The 15,620-nt window shown below is 36.9% G+C and overlaps 1 protein-coding gene across 1 annotated transcript; it reads right to left on the bottom strand.

The window, feature by feature from the left end:
- Window positions 1-2,531: 2,531 nt before the first annotated feature.
- On the bottom strand, window positions 2,532-14,053 carry LOC135088282 (zinc finger protein 628-like). The gene is made up of 5 exons (XM_063983154.1): window positions 13,822-14,053; window positions 13,123-13,260; window positions 11,130-11,437; window positions 8,488-8,638; window positions 2,532-5,693 (listed from the first exon to the last, which is right to left on the bottom strand). Exons 1-5 carry the CDS (start codon window positions 14,051-14,053, stop codon window positions 5,425-5,427), a joined length of 1,098 nt encoding a protein of 365 aa, XP_063839224.1. The 3' UTR covers window positions 2,532-5,424.
- Between the last annotated feature and the right edge of the window lie 1,567 nt (window positions 14,054-15,620).

Here is a 15,620-nt window from a genome sequence, read left to right as displayed (position 1 = left end):
ATATTAATTCACTCTAAGAAAGTCAAAAACATGTAACGGAATCTCCGACTTACCACTTTAGTGGACCGATTACAGGAAATAGTGGCCTATTAAGTACATGTTTTTTTGTATTATTATGAAAGTTCAGGAAACGGCGCAGTTTTTAAAATGGTTTTGGACCTATTGAAGTTCTTTTTTTACTTAAACTTTTAAGTCGAAAATTTGATAGTGTTCTGATAAAAGCATAATTTTAATGTTTCTAGCAAAACTTTTGTATCTTGAATCAAAGATAGAAAGGTGATTATTTTTTTAACATCTGCAATTCATAACAAATCTGTCGAAAAAAAGAAATCTGAAAAAAGTCAACCCAAAAAAAAGATAAAAATGTTTAAAGCCTACTAGGTCATAAAATTTTAAAATATCACAAAATTAACTCTATCTCCTAAACTAAGCACAATCGTATAATATACATGGGGGTGATTTAGGTACACCTTGATGTAAGGAATCTAAATTTTTCTTTTAGACCTCACTGTTTTGGCCACCCTGTATAAACTGTTTACATAATGACGTCGCTACTGTCATCATTGCTTTCACAAGCAATATGTTCCAATTTGTCCCTTGTCACATTTCCCTTTAGTTTCTGTGATCTGTGCTTGTTTCTAAGTTGATATCAATGAAATGTTCCTTAGTACTTTTGATTTAAATTATTTTTTTTATTTCGTCACGTGTTTGAAAAATCAAGGTCAGATTACAATAAAATAACAAGTGAAAACGTAACATTGCATTGAAAATCGCAATTTCGCAATATTGATGAGGAGATTCCATTGGAAAGTCTGTATTCATTCCTAGGATTCCCCTAACACCATCAAATTCAAGAGAATTCAAGAGAGTGCAGTTTCCCATCTCATGCTTAGGGACCACGGTTTAAAATAGTGTGGTTGCATAGAGCCTGCAACGGGCAACCGCGTGCGCAGCTGCTCATACTAATTTTCGATACAAAAGCAAGTGTTGGCGCCCTCACGAGTTTTAGCGGGGTTCCATATGGTAGCGGGAGTAGACTTAATGGAAATCTATGCTTCTCCGACGACCAGTTGTATGTGGAATACTCCAGAGTATGCGCACACAATAGCCTGGTGATTTTAGCACCTGAAGGAAAAACAAAAAAACATTGTTTACAAAGAAATCTACGGCAGGTGTAGTATTTTAATTTTGTTTTAGAAAGATCTCATAATTTTGTAAGTATTCAAATATTTAAACATAATAATTTGTAGATTTTATATCAAAAAATATAATCATTTAACAAAATTAATTTTCTTAGAATATTTTAATTCTATTAGAACCATTTTCCACTTCATCGCAGAAGAAGTCGCGGGCAAAAAGCTAGTATGAAATATTATTATGTAGTATTGCCCGCGGCTTCACCCGCTTGAAATTTAGTTTGTCACAGATCGTCATAAATTATAGCCTTACATTGTTATTCTGGTCGACGCCAGGGATGGATGAGCGTGGCTGTCGCTGGCGACAGGGTCTTCTGGTTCAGGGTTCATGGCGTAGGTCTCAGGCAAAATGAAATCCACTCGTAGAAATTAATAAATTCAGTGTATTCACGAAAATAATTACACACAGCACTAGAGTCGTATCGGAACTGAGTGAACCAAAGGTCTTGCGATAGGAACGTCCGACCCGAGTGATAGTTGAACACAGACTGCCTAGTACTGCTGTACTGTACTGTAAAGTTTCATCAAAATCTGTTCAGTAGTTTTTGCGTGAAAGTGTAACAAACATCCAGACATCCACACAAACTTTCGTATTTATAATATTAGTAGGACTAGTAAGAAGTAAGATAGTAAGATGAATTATTTTAGTTATTTGTTTACTTATAATAATATTTATTTATTTATTTCTTAGCTCTGTCTGATAATGGATCTGGAGGAGATGCAATGGCCTTGACGAATATTTCGTATCCAGGGTCCGATGATGGAGCTGTAAGGGGGCAGATTTTTTTTTCACTATGTGACTGTCTTTATTTTGTACTTAATATATATTTTACATATTATACCTATTCGTGTTTCATTATTCGTATCCAGGGTCCGATGATGGAGATGTAAGGGGGCAGATTTTTTTTTTTTCACTATGTGACTGTCTTTATTTTGTACTTAATATATATTTTACATTATTATACCTATTCGTGTTTCATTATGAATCGAAATATAAAAGACTTAATAAACTCTATTAAAAATTTAAATTAATTTATCAAGTTTGAATACCTCATTCTACCTTAAAATTAATAACTTAAATCAAGTCTTAATACGGTCACGGCTCAAGATTTTTTTGTCCATTTCAGCGTTCTTTTTACTCTTTTGACGTTGCGTTGACAGCTTTTACCTAAATTCGCGCGGAATATTTTTGTGAAATGGCTCTTAAAGGAATACGTAATGAGGATGGTTAATTAGGCAAGCTGTGGTTTCGGGTTTTCGAGATTCCCGGGATCGGTACATTATTTATGCACAAAAAGAAAGTTCAGACAGTGGGATAAAAATTAAAAGTCCAAGTTCATAAATATGTAGGTAGGTATATTAAACTGGCCTAAATAAATTACAACTTATAATCAAACTTACAAAAATTGACTCAACATTACACAAAAAAAAGTTTGAACACGGTTTCACCGTTTTTTGCATTACCACAAAGTAGTTTAATTAAGTGGTTGGTTAACGTCTATCGTTAAGGTCCATTCTCAAAAACATAGTTGTTTAGATCCAAGTCATTATACTGTAGGCTTATGATATAAAACAGTCGTAGTAAAACTCTTTGGTGTTCTAGCCGCTAAGTCACAAAGTGTAGGCTAGGAAGCGTCTTTTGCAATCGCTATGCTTCCATTTAAAAACACCCTTAAATACAAATTACATTATAATATTAATAAATACATTTTAGAAAGTTTTTCTTACAATTACGCCAAGGTATAGGTACTTCCTTAAGTTTTCATTATTCAATCACATCTACAAAAATACAAGTTCGATGTGCAGTCTCATGAAAATTGTAAATCATAGCCTCTAATGTGTATTAAACAATTAATATGTTACAGTAGTACGGTTGAAAGAAAAGGTTCTTAAATCTATCTAAATGCGATATAAAGTACAAATACTTATAAGATGCTCAGAAGATAGCAGTACCGTACATTTATGTCATCTTTGTTAATCCAGACAGTGGGGATTGGATGTAGAGTGTGTAAAGAAGTGAGTGCTTCAATTCAATCTGAAAGTCGGTTTACTTTAACAGATATTAACACTTCGGTAACTGAAATACCCAACTAAGTACATGGTAAATGCGTCGTTTGATTAAGAACGACAATGGTAAGTTCACTCTCACATTATGTACTTTTAGTCACGCTTTACATTATACTTATGTACATGAAGGGGTATAGATACTATTTCAGAGGCTCAAAAATTTAAATATAAAATGGTAACACCTCATTTGGGTTATTCGGGTGTTCGTAACATAGACGTGGTAACAATTTCTACTTTAATTTTGACTATTTTAGAACTTTCGATAAGTAAATAAAACTTATGTTCGGTAAAAGAATCCAAATATAGAAGATATTCTTATTTTAGTTGCGCTGTAACAAACATTTTTGTGGTGATTCTCTTCTCTTCGTGATTAAACTGAATAAAAATACCTATGTGTAGCATTTGAATAAATAGCAAGCAGGCAGATTAGGTGTCTTTTGTACGGATTTTTCATCGTTTAGGTATTAATTTACAAGTCCTGTTTAAATTATAACTAATTCTTAACAAAACTAAATAAATAAAGCGTTTGACACTCGACTAATAAGACACTTCACTTTGGTTTGTATTAGACTATACTTACAACTATGGGGCGCCTCGTTACCTACAATCATTCAGGCACCATTCATTAAAATACAATAATGGTAAATTGTTTAAAAATATTAGGCATTGATATGACATTACATGGACGTATCACTTGGACGGATAAACAATTAACAGGTCTGACGTAAATTCTATTCAAATACCTACACTACATTTATACGTAGGTAATAACTTTTCGTTGCCGCTGTGAGTAGCATATTTTCTATGCGGAATTCTTAAAAGGTTCCAATAAATATTTGATATTATACAACAATAACTTGGTAAGCCTAAACAAATATTACTTTAGTATGTAGGTATTTGAATAGACTTAGTCTAATTTTAGAAGTTACCTATAGGTACGTGCATTTGTCATAGAGTTACACTTAGGTAGGTATTGGTGTCACACCTAGGTACCTTATTTAATGTTTACAATCAGATTTCGTAAGGCACTAAAAAGGTAACAGAATTATTCAAGTATTTACATAAGGATTTAAGTATTTCACATTAACATCACTTAATATCTGAAAAATATCTACAACTATCTGCACACTATATTAAAACAACACACTGGATAGTACAACATTATTATGATACTGGTGTAAGTAAATTATCTAAGTAATTTTACGAATTAAATTTTCTTTGTAATATCATGTCAAATTAATTTTACCAATTTTTATATTGGTAAAGCTCGAAAACTGAATTGATTTTACAATACAATTTGTGCCCCTACATGGTTGTGTGAGAACCCGCTTCGGGTCTTTTATGCCTATTATGATTGTCCACATAACGATTTTTATCATTTTCGATATCCACAAGAAGTGGGCCTGCTCCATTTCAGTGGAAGGAATACAATCCACTACTTGTTTAATTAAGTTCGAATTCCGTACGAATCAAATGATTGCAAGTTTAAAACGTAGGAATATGTATTTTTCGTCAAGCCGTAATAAGTATTGGGGCTAGACATTTGTTTTTTGTAATCTACCTATTTACAATAGCTCTTCCAAAAAAAATCGTTGTCGATAAAACTTTTTATTCAAATCTTTTGTAAAAACCTTAGTTGAATTAATTTAAAAAACCTCAGTTTTTTACTTTTGACTCACAATTCTCACATGTTAAATTCGAGCTGTCCTATAAAGCAAACACTGCAAATGTAGGTACATAATATCGAAAACTGTGCCATTTTATCTTTGGACGAATTTAAATTATTATTTGTACACAGCGTTTATCGCTTCAGGGTATCCTAAGTTCTAAATACTTAATGACTAAGTTAGACTTTAAAGTTAGTCTTGACTATCGACTCCTGTTTTTAATTAATATTTCTAAAATATTAATCAACTCTGGTAACAACCGTTCGATAATGAATATTTGATAACTTGAGAAGAATGGTTGTGAAAGTGTGAAAACTATTTTGAATGGCACTCTACTAAAAATATTGTGAAAAAGTTGGTGAATAGGCGAGAATGTGCTTACTAACATTCTTCGATTTGCTACAAATTCTCTACGACAGCACACAAAATAAAGAACCTGAAATGGCAACATAGTGTTGTGGGATGTTTTTACCAGCTTGTGATAGTGTGTTAGCTCAGTTAGTGATCAGGGGTGTTAGAGGGGCAGATTCATCGCCGTAAAATCTGTAGCGGTGAGGCGGGGGTATGGTGGTGAGGGGCGCGTCGGCCGCGTCCGAGTGCTGAGAGTCCCTGTGGCGACGCAAGTCCACCTTGCGCTGGAAAGCCTTGTCGCACAAGCCGCACGAAAAAGGCTTGTAACCGGTGTGCTTGCGCATATGCGTGATCAGATTCGAGCTCTGGCTGAAGGCTTTCGAGCATACCACGCACTTGTGGGGCTTCTCACCTGCAAAAAAGAGTTATGTTGAAACCTCTTTCAAAATAAGTATACCTACTGTAATAACAAACTAGAAACCATATGAAATGAATATGCAATAATTACATTCAATTAGCAACTTTTGGTTTATGAAAAGTTACTTAGTGCCCCAGCACCGATCAACAATTAAATAAGTTGTACCCTGGTTCAGGTATGGGATTTATCCCACTGAGCTTTCCTACCACTGCAACTCCTGTATAGCCAGGATCTACAGATTGGCGTCCAATGTAAGAAAGTCGTCGTCGTCGTCGTTTCAGCCGAAAGACGTCCACTGCTGGACAAAGAAAGTAGTTATGTTTTTTTACAAAACGTTATTGTGATTTATTCTTAGACAAAAGTATTTAGGTTAATAATTTCTGATTGAATATGCACGTGAATAGTTTATTGCCCCATAATTCGAGAATAATTAGTTAAACGGACATCGTAACAGCCGTGTTGTTTCGAATTTGTTTCTAATTATTCATAAATCGTATCCATACGTGATACGTATCGCATCGTTAAGTAATTAAAGCTTGTATGAGCGAACCACTATACTTGTCATATCATCGGTCATTTATTATTTACTGCGCGGTTTCCGAACTGATTTAATATGCAACATCGTTATGTCGACCGGTATTTACCAACTTCGGCGATAATTGTTTGTCGTTGTTCGATAACGCCGGCGGTAACAAAGTTTTTGTGGGAAAAATGTCTCTCCTTTCCAGTGATAATAAGGTATTGAAGGATAAAAGGAAAAATTGAAATGTCATTTTATAGATAGAACAGGATTTAAGCGTATTTTTTGTTTGCGCCGTGATCGTCGTGCACGTGAAGGCCTGTGAAGGCTGGCGGCTAATTGCAGCGGAGCCGCATTTTGGAATATTGATGATGAGGCATTTATCGGGAGGACGAGCTCCTTGTACGGCCGCTGTAAATCATTCGGGCCCGCGCGGGACGTGACGAAATGTCTCCGGCCGAGACAAATATGTCCGCCACATTTTTTAGCTGCTTAATTCGTCTTGTTGAGCTTACTGGAAATAGTCGCCATTGAAAAATAGTCGCGGCTTTTATAGTCTTGGTAAAGCGGCTTTCAGTCAATCGTTCACTTGAAAGTTAACAACGGTTTAAGTTTATTCAATTTGTAGTTAATTAATTGATAATGAGAATAATTGGGATTTCTTGCGTGTCACAGAAGCAAGCAAGATTTACGAAAGTATTGCTTTTTGAATAAACGTTTTGAAGCGACTTATCACATTTGAATATTCAGTTAGCAAAGGCAAATCAGCAAAGGCTTAAATTTTCGATAAGTATCTTTTAATCTGAAACCGAGAAAATCTGAAAAATTCACGAAAAGTAAGTAACTAAAGTCTAAACTTATCGAACCATCATTATGGATTAATTTACAATAGCCAGCTGAGATTACGCTTTCCTGTTCCACCCATTATTTTCGAGGCGAATAATTCGAGAAAAACAGCGTAAAAATGATCGCGACCTCCGACAAGGGCTGGCGGGAGGGCCGCCCGCGGTCTCACCTCGAGAGCGCGTTTTTTGCTCATTGGAAATTCATTAACGCCGGACCGGCTGCGATTTGCCGTCGAAAAGGTAATTGCACAGCATTTAAATGTTTAATTCCCAAGACAGCGTCGTCCGATGTGTCACACGACTCCTTTTATTGGGCACACACGCCTCGTTTTAATGAACTTGTCTGTGTGCATGACGCCGGGAAAAAATGCGTTTCTACTTAAGAATACAACTCGGCATTAAACTCGGATGCGTGTAGATTTCAAAACTCGAACCAACGCTGTTAACATAATGCTTAATAGGAGAACATAGCAAAAGAATTAACAGGATTTTCTTTAAGACAAGATGAAGTTTATAAGCTCGTGCTTACGTAGAGTCTCCCTATAAAGCTTATGTTACGAATACCTACTATTACATTACTCAATATAAAACTTTCCAAAAATTCTTATTGAAACTTACAAAGGTCTGTACTTTATTTAGATAATTTGTTCGAAACTATATAATTTTGTTTCCAGTGGGGGTGTCAATTGGCAGCAATTACCAACAAAGTTTCTTCACGAAATTACGAATGCGATTAGACATAGACATGTGATTTAATATGGGGAGGTTTAAAGGTTCTTAATATAATTTCACCACTACTTACAAAGTTACGTTTGGATAAGGGAATATGTCTTCGTGATAAATTCAGTCATAATAGTTGGTGAATATGACTCTATATTTAGATTGCACCTACTTTACTGTACAACGCGACGGCGAGCAAATAAAACATTTATTTTATTTCGCCCGTAGTTTTCCCAGAAATTATTCGAATTTTTCTCGCCGTAAAAACCATCCTTGGACTTCAACGAACATTTAAAAAAGAATTGGCAAAATCGGTCCAGTTATGTTGAGTTATGCGCTTACCAACACATTTTGCGATTCACTTTTATATTATAGACTAGGTATGTAGTTTAATTTTGCGTATCTATGTCCTAAATAAACTGGAATTTATTTTAATGACATTTCATAACAATTTATAAGTTTACACCAGATAAGTTCTAGAGTTCTCTTATTTATTAAAAAAAATGGAATGTCGAAATGGTCACAATTTAGACGATTCTATCTCTTCTTAATTGAGGCGATCTCTTTCAACTTACCAGATAGGTGACAGTTGTTTCAAATAACAAAGAGAAGGTGGTAAAAGTGGGTTATTTATTATATGCTTTACATTGCCAAGTGTGAAGGTAATTTTTCAGATATACTTTTCTTTATGAAGTGAACTTACCCGTGTGTATATAGGTGTGCTTCTTCATGTCGGACTTCTGGTGGAACCGCTTGCCGCAGTACTGGCAGGGGTAGGGCCGCGTGTCCGAGTGGATGAGCAGGTGCGTGGACAGCGTGCTAGAGCGCTTGAAGCACTTGCCACATTGCTTGCACTACGACAAATAACACCAATTTTAGATCCCTGTTGAATGCTCTACATTAAAGAGACTCTAGAGAAAAACAAACCTTGAATAAGTTATTTGAATTATACATTAAATTAGACCAATTTAAATAACACCTTGGTGAATCATATCGAACACGATCGTTTACAGGCGTCATTTACTTTACTAGATCGATATCAAGCGGGCTAGCCCTGCATTTGTCGCAATGCTACCTTGAATCAAAGTTAATAACTTAGACGGGGACATATTGCGCTCCTTATAATTTATACGTACTTACTAATAAAACCTAATTAGATTAGAATTGTTAAAGATGTGATTGCCAGTCTTTGAAAGGATAATTAGATATCGATGTCGTGAACGTCCATCACCTTCAGCGGTGACAGCCGGCTATAAACTAATAACAGGGCACCCTACGTCTTTCTACACATTTCTTTGATTTCCTTCATGAGTCGCGATAGCTACGATTTCTTTTTTCGTTGCCCAGTAATTAGCATCGCGAACGGGTTATTATTCGTATTTTACCACAGGGAACACGCGGCAAGGGACTACAGTCTACAATCATTTTGCTCCGTATAAATTAAAAATATTCCATAGATAGTTTTGTAGAAAATACGCTTACAATTAAATGGGCCAGTCAAAAATCCATAAATCGACGCTACACATTACATTCGTTCTACGTCGGTACTACCACGTGTTTACCTAATAAACATTCATTATTCCATTCATAGGATGTGTGTTCAAATGAGAGAAGACCAAAGACACATACCTATTTGACAAAAGATCTACTGTGCCTTCCTATTTCAACTTTCTGTAGATTTATTTGTTCAGGTGTTTTAGTAGGTATTCTAGGAATACATTTTCTTTAGAGAGTGTTTGCTTATGTAAAACTTAAATTGCCGATGTCGTGTGTTTTGAAGGTGAATTGTTACACAATTTGAAGGTATGAGGCAGTTCTAAGCACTTGTGTTTGATTTTGATCAATAAAGGTAGGTGCCTAACTATAAAGAAGTCGTATATTATACTGCGTATTTCACGTAATTTAATTGGAATACACGAATAAATATTGTTTTTAAAGTTGATTTTAAAAATACCTAGAAGGTTCGAAGAAGAAATGTGATAATACCTAGTGGGTATGTTGAAGTAGTGACTATCAGAATGTAGAGTAAGACACAGTAGGTCTACTTGCATCAAGTGAATCCTTGCGAACAGATTACGGGTAAGAGATTTAGAGATGTAGAGGCAGTTCGTAACGTCTTGTAGAATCCCTATGTGTCATAGTGATTTTTCTTCAGATATGGCCAAAATGCATTGATGACAAACGCAAATGCAATAAATGCATGAGATGAGCGCGCGTATAGGATAGGGAGGCTCGAACATCTACACCTACGCTACTGCTCCTCCTTCATGTGTGGTCGGGCGAAGCGATTCGCGAGGCTATTACTCGGGCGGTTAGTCGTTAAGTACGCGTATGATAATCCGGGGCCCGCGACCACGACACAAATCCGCGTAGCGGGCCGGTGACAGTTGGCCGGGCAGCTGCGCTCGCGCCGACTCGCGCCTCACAAAAACACCCACTTTTTCGATCGTCTTTTTATACCGCACTCTCTTATAAACAACACAGGTGCTAGGGTATGACCGTCCACATATGGTTATCGGCTTATACCTCGTAGGGAGATTTTTTATGATAGCCATTTTAATCGAAAAAGGTTTAGTGAGGCTTTTTATAGAACCACGAATGAACGGTTCTTAACAGTTACATGAATATTTAGGCGGTTTGTAACTGTAAAAAGAGACTTCAGAGGTGAAAATGAAGTAATTGTTTAAGTGAATAAATTATTGCATTCACCTCAATGTTACAAAAGTCATTTCCATTTCCATGTTAAAATATGTAGAGCTGAAATAAATTTATTTAATTACTATTCTTTACGAGTTATATAGAAATTGTTGTGCCATTTAGAATTCTGTGATTATGCTGCTGAAACGTTTTAAACTTTCAGCATGGTAGGTACAATATGCCGGAGTAAGTGATGGTGCCCACTTAATTTAATGATAAAGTGTGGAAAAATTGAGTGGCACTGCAGCGTTTTTATCGCCGTATGACACAAGGTAATTATGCGTCCAATTATAAAACACCGCAGCACCGTGATATTAAAAGTTGGAATTTTGATTAAAACCGATGCGGATTTTTATAATGGCATCGTAGAAAAAACAAAAGACAAGACGAGTAGACGGCCGGGCGTGTGGAAGCGCCGCGTGGCGGGCGCGCGACCCGTTCCGATACGCGAGTACTTATTAAGACAGGGGCAGTTTTTGCTATTTGATTTGTTAAAGAGACTAAAACGATACTGGTTTGCTATTTTAAAACATTTCGAACGGAAATTGTACAGTTACTCTGGACTTAAAGGATGTCGCTGTCTGATGGTATGCGCTGTAGATTTCTTTAGCGATTATTGGTTGTAATAAGATGAAAAAGGTGGCGTACCTGGAATGACTTTTCGTTTTTGTTTTCGTTTTTGATGAGGAGCGAGAAGTGGTCTTGCGGCGGGGGTGGCAGGGGGTAGGTCTGGTGGAGGGGCGCGGAGGGGCAGCGGCGGGGCTCGGCGGGGTCGCGGTCGTCGCGCTCGGGGGTGCTGCGGCAGCGCTTGACCAGCTCGAGCGGCGCGTCGCCGTCGTCCAGCTCCCAGCGCGCGCCCGGCGACTCCGCGTCCTGTTCGCGCTCGCACGCGCTCCCCGGAGACCATATTTGGCGGTTCTTAGTCGACAAATTCAATGGCAGCTCCTCCTCGTCATCTGCAAATAAAATGCAGATTAATACGTGTCTGACCGTTCTTCACGCTTTGAATTTGAGGTCAGACGAGTCGAACAGGTCGATTTAAATGACTTATTAAATCTGAACAGGTGTAAAAGTAGCAATATTTATATAACTTTTTATTTATTTTATTTATGTACCTACGTCAGTGTGATGTTACGGCATTAGTCAACTCAAGCTAATTAAAACGCAGATAGTCTTGATCTAGCCACAAAATCTAGCTTACGGTACGGAATGAGTCATATTAAGAAAAGACAGCGCACTTACTGGTAGAAAAAAATATAGAAATAAAAAAAAACTGAAAGTACCTAGTTATTAACAATTTTTGGCACATTTTTCTTCTAGAAAACAAGCAGAGAAAAACAGTACCCTAATTTCTGTGTACTAATTCTATTCAAATGTTTAATGTTTGTTGTACTACCTAAAGCAAAGGCAGTTTTCCTGTTTAGCAGCTATTAGGATTTCTATAGCGCTGCCTAACTTTGTTACAAAAGTTTCAAATTTAACGCAAATCGTTTTTGTTAAATCAAGCACCAAATGTTTGAGGTTGAATTTCACGTTTCAGTTGTTATCATTGAAGTTTGGTCGTAACCGGAACGTGGATAAGGGGTAATTTGAATACTCGAAGTATTTGAATATGTCGACAAGTTAGTGTTGCTTTTCCTTGGAGCGTAGGAAACACGCAAATTCGCTTGGAAGGAGGTAAACGACATGTAAACGACGAGTGTATCAGTGGTGCGAGTTATTAATCGGTACCTCACACTGATAGCTATTCTAATGAGCCTCCGAAGAAGCGCGTAAGGAGGGCGAGGCAAAACGAAGTTTTACAATGACGACCTGATTAGAACGAAAAACATGGATTTCGAAACAGCAATTAGTTTCCTATCGGTAAATTTCCTTCAGTCTATGTGTATTACTTTACTTGTAAATTAACTTACTATGAAAGCATGGATAAGCTGATTTTACAACATTGAAACACCAGAAAGATTGCTAAAGAAAACTTATTAAAGTCTAATCACAAAACCACTCCATATTAATATTTTCTAATAGAAACTTTGTACATGTATACAAGTAGTTGCTTGAAGAAATTATGTGAATGATTTCACGGTAAAGAAGTATGAAATACTAATGGAGAGTTGAATCATCGTGATTGTTGTTACCATCTAAGGACATACTAATCAATATTACTGGCTACAGTTAAATGTCTAATGTAGTCTGTTTAGTAGCTAAGTGGTAGTATGCAGAGCACACTGTTTTGCTTTTTGCCTGATGCTCTTCCTTAGACTTTTTGTGGTGGTACCTATTTCTCTGGTATTTAGGTGGTAACTAATATTGTGAGATCACCTCAATGATTATGAGGTTTGAACAAGATATATTCAATGCTAATTTATATTTTCTGCAGGTAGTTTTATGAAGTTTAGCGACTAAGTGATGCTAAGTGTGCAAACATCAGATCTCTCCAACCCGTCTGACCAGCATAGCAAGTTTAGCGCCAAATCTTACATTATCTTCACTTTCGAAATGATTTATTGATTGATTGATTGAAGTAAGTTAACAATATTATTGTCAAGAAAACTAAGCTTTGTCCATTATTGTCCATGCCCCCAGGCCCCTGGATGGTGCTAGGATGATTTATTTATTTATTAAGATGATAAGGTATAGATACCGTCTCTAGGCGGCGTGTGCCTGGCGGGGTCGAGCGCGTGCGGGAAGTGAGGGGACGCTCGCGGCAGCAGCAGCGGCCACACTCCCGCGCCGCCGTACAGGGCGCCCAGGCCGCTGCAGTACATCAGCGCTCCTAGTTCTGTGTAACGGAATCCTCATTTGAAAAATAAACTCTATGAACTGTAATAATAAGATTTTTATTAGAAAGTCTAAAGCTAGAGCGATCAAGCAGAGTTGATTCGCGGAAAATCATGAGCTTTCAAGTATATCCTGAAAATTAGGAATGATGGTTCTTTTAAAAAAAAACTTATTTGAAAGTACCTGGTACACCGGGAAATTTTAAAATGTTTTTCCCCAGAGCAGAATGCTTTTTGAAATTTTTTCAGCGTAAAGCTCTTATCTTCTCTCTCTGAATAGAGAGAGATGCTTCAGCTTACTTATGCTTCTACATACTTAATGCTAGCTGCTAACTTATCACTTATCAGCACTTATACTGATAAGTAAGTACACTGGTACTGAACTTTAGTGAAAACTGGAAAGTCTCAGTACCTATAGGTAGAGTCACTTTTAGTAAGTACCCCATATATTATGTATTCGTATAAACGTGTGATATCGCAGAAGCGACAATTAACAAGCTACTTCAAGATAAAATAGATGGTCTGAATTCGTATCTTAGAAAATATAGAGCATTTTCACTCACCAGTAGCGCGCGCGTACTGTTTCAGCGCTCGCCCAGCTATTTCAATATCTCCCAGCTGCAGTAGATCAAGCCGATGCTGTGCGAGAGAGTCCGGCGAGTGCGGCGGCGAGCGCGGCGAGGTGGGCGTGTGAGGCGACACACTGCGCTCGGGGGACGGAAACCTGTGCGCGGGCGGAGGAGACGACGGCTTGAACTGCTCCGCCAGCCGGGACAGGAGGACGTGCCGGGACATGCTGCAAGAAGGAGGCTTGTTAAAGGTATGATTTCGTCGCCGGTTTCACGCAACAGCAGCAAAGGACGTGTCCTCGTGACATACTGGTTTCTGTTTCAATACTCATATAGTAACGTGCCGTTCTTTGCAAGACAAAGGCCTCCCCTAAGGATTTCCACCAGATTGTCGGTCAACTGATTGGGATGCCTGCCTACATTACGTTTTCCGGTAGGCAGGTTTCTTCAGCTACGTTTATATACATCCTGTATATTTTAAAAGTTTACCACCACCCTGTTTTTATTTTATGAAAAAAGAGTTAAGTCTGTCACATTTGCCCATGTTTTTGTTTAGGGCTTCATGTCATACCTAATACAAGCCTAGGGTTTCAGGATTATTTGTGTATCGCAATTATGGTAATGTGTTAGACTTTTAACCATATCTACTACCGGCCCAGTAACAACTAACTATAAGTAATAAGTATCTTAACGAACAACTTTTTTCAATTTATGTAAACACTTTTGTTGTGATAATGATATGCTAATTTAATGTTCGTTTATAATTTTCCATATTGAAAGAACTGTTTTGCAACGCATAGAATTCACTTTGTTAAAACTACAAAAATTATAATTTGAAAATCACGCCAATTAAATAAACCTTTTGAAATAAGGAAAGTGCTATCACAAATACATAAAGGATAGACATGATAAATCACTGCAATAAACTCATGTTCATCTCATAAAAAAACTGTTCCCAGCAGAATTCGAACCCATAACCTGAAAGCCCAAAGCCTGAAAATCTGTTCTTTCTTTGGAAAATACATGAAATAATTGTTCTTATTAAATAAAACATTAGTTATAATCCTTATAATACAGCAGTGAATGTCTTTTGGTTGAATAATTAATATAGCTTCTTGAATATCATTCATATGATTAATTAGTTTATAATTATCTTTCGAATTAACATTAACGATCTTATGTAATTGTTGAAGCGAGTAAAGTTGTTAACTTATAAAATTGCTTAGTACCTAGTTTTTGTTTTTATATTATCACAAAAAGCGATCGTAGATCAATTTAAAAATAACATTATCATTGTTTTGCCGTGACCTGCGTCATTAGCGACGTATATTTGTTGACAGCTCTCGCCCTGATTAATCCGTCGCTTGACAGCGAATCATATTAAAGCCAAAAGCTCAATCAAGCAAATGAAGAATCAGAATAATGGACGCGCCGTGCGCAAGCGCATTAATAATGCACGCCCGCGGCGAAACAATCTTCATTACGTTAACACATTAGACATTTACGCCATCAACTAACGTATATTGTTATTAATTCTTGAACAATAGACAAACAATGAATATTCTGAATGATTTCACTGAAAGCTTCCTACAAGATTTTTTGAATAGATAGGAATAAAGGACGTGACTCTATGTCTACGAGTACAATATCCAGAACGTGCTCACCTTATCTACTCTCTAAGTTAAATATTTCTTATTGGACAATCAGTTCATGAATTGAAGTTTGCACGCACTATCTATAACTGGAGAATAAATAATAGGGCCCACTTAAAAATCGTGCCAGGGAACTAGGTA

Source organism: Ostrinia nubilalis, chromosome 3, assembly GCF_963855985.1.
Source record: "Ostrinia nubilalis chromosome 3, ilOstNubi1.1, whole genome shotgun sequence".
In the NCBI taxonomy this organism is placed as follows: Eukaryota; Metazoa; Arthropoda; class Insecta; order Lepidoptera; family Crambidae; genus Ostrinia; species Ostrinia nubilalis.
This window is presented reverse-complemented; position numbering and strand designations above follow the sequence as displayed.

What these genes read in the sequence shown, in the direction of transcription:
- LOC135088282 (XM_063983154.1), bottom strand. Translation starts at nt 14,053, where the DNA reads ATGTCCCGGCACGTCCTCCTGTCCCGGCTGGCGGAGCAGTTCAAGCCG. An exon ending in ACAGTACGCGCGCGCTACTG is followed by an intron (nt 13,261 to 13,821) that starts GTGAGTGAAAAT and finishes TCCGTTACACAG; the next exon opens with AACTAGGAGCGCTGATGTAC. An exon ending in GCACACGCCGCCTAGAGACG is followed by an intron (nt 11,438 to 13,122) that starts GTATCTATACCT and finishes TTTTATTTGCAG; the next exon opens with ATGACGAGGAGGAGCTGCCA.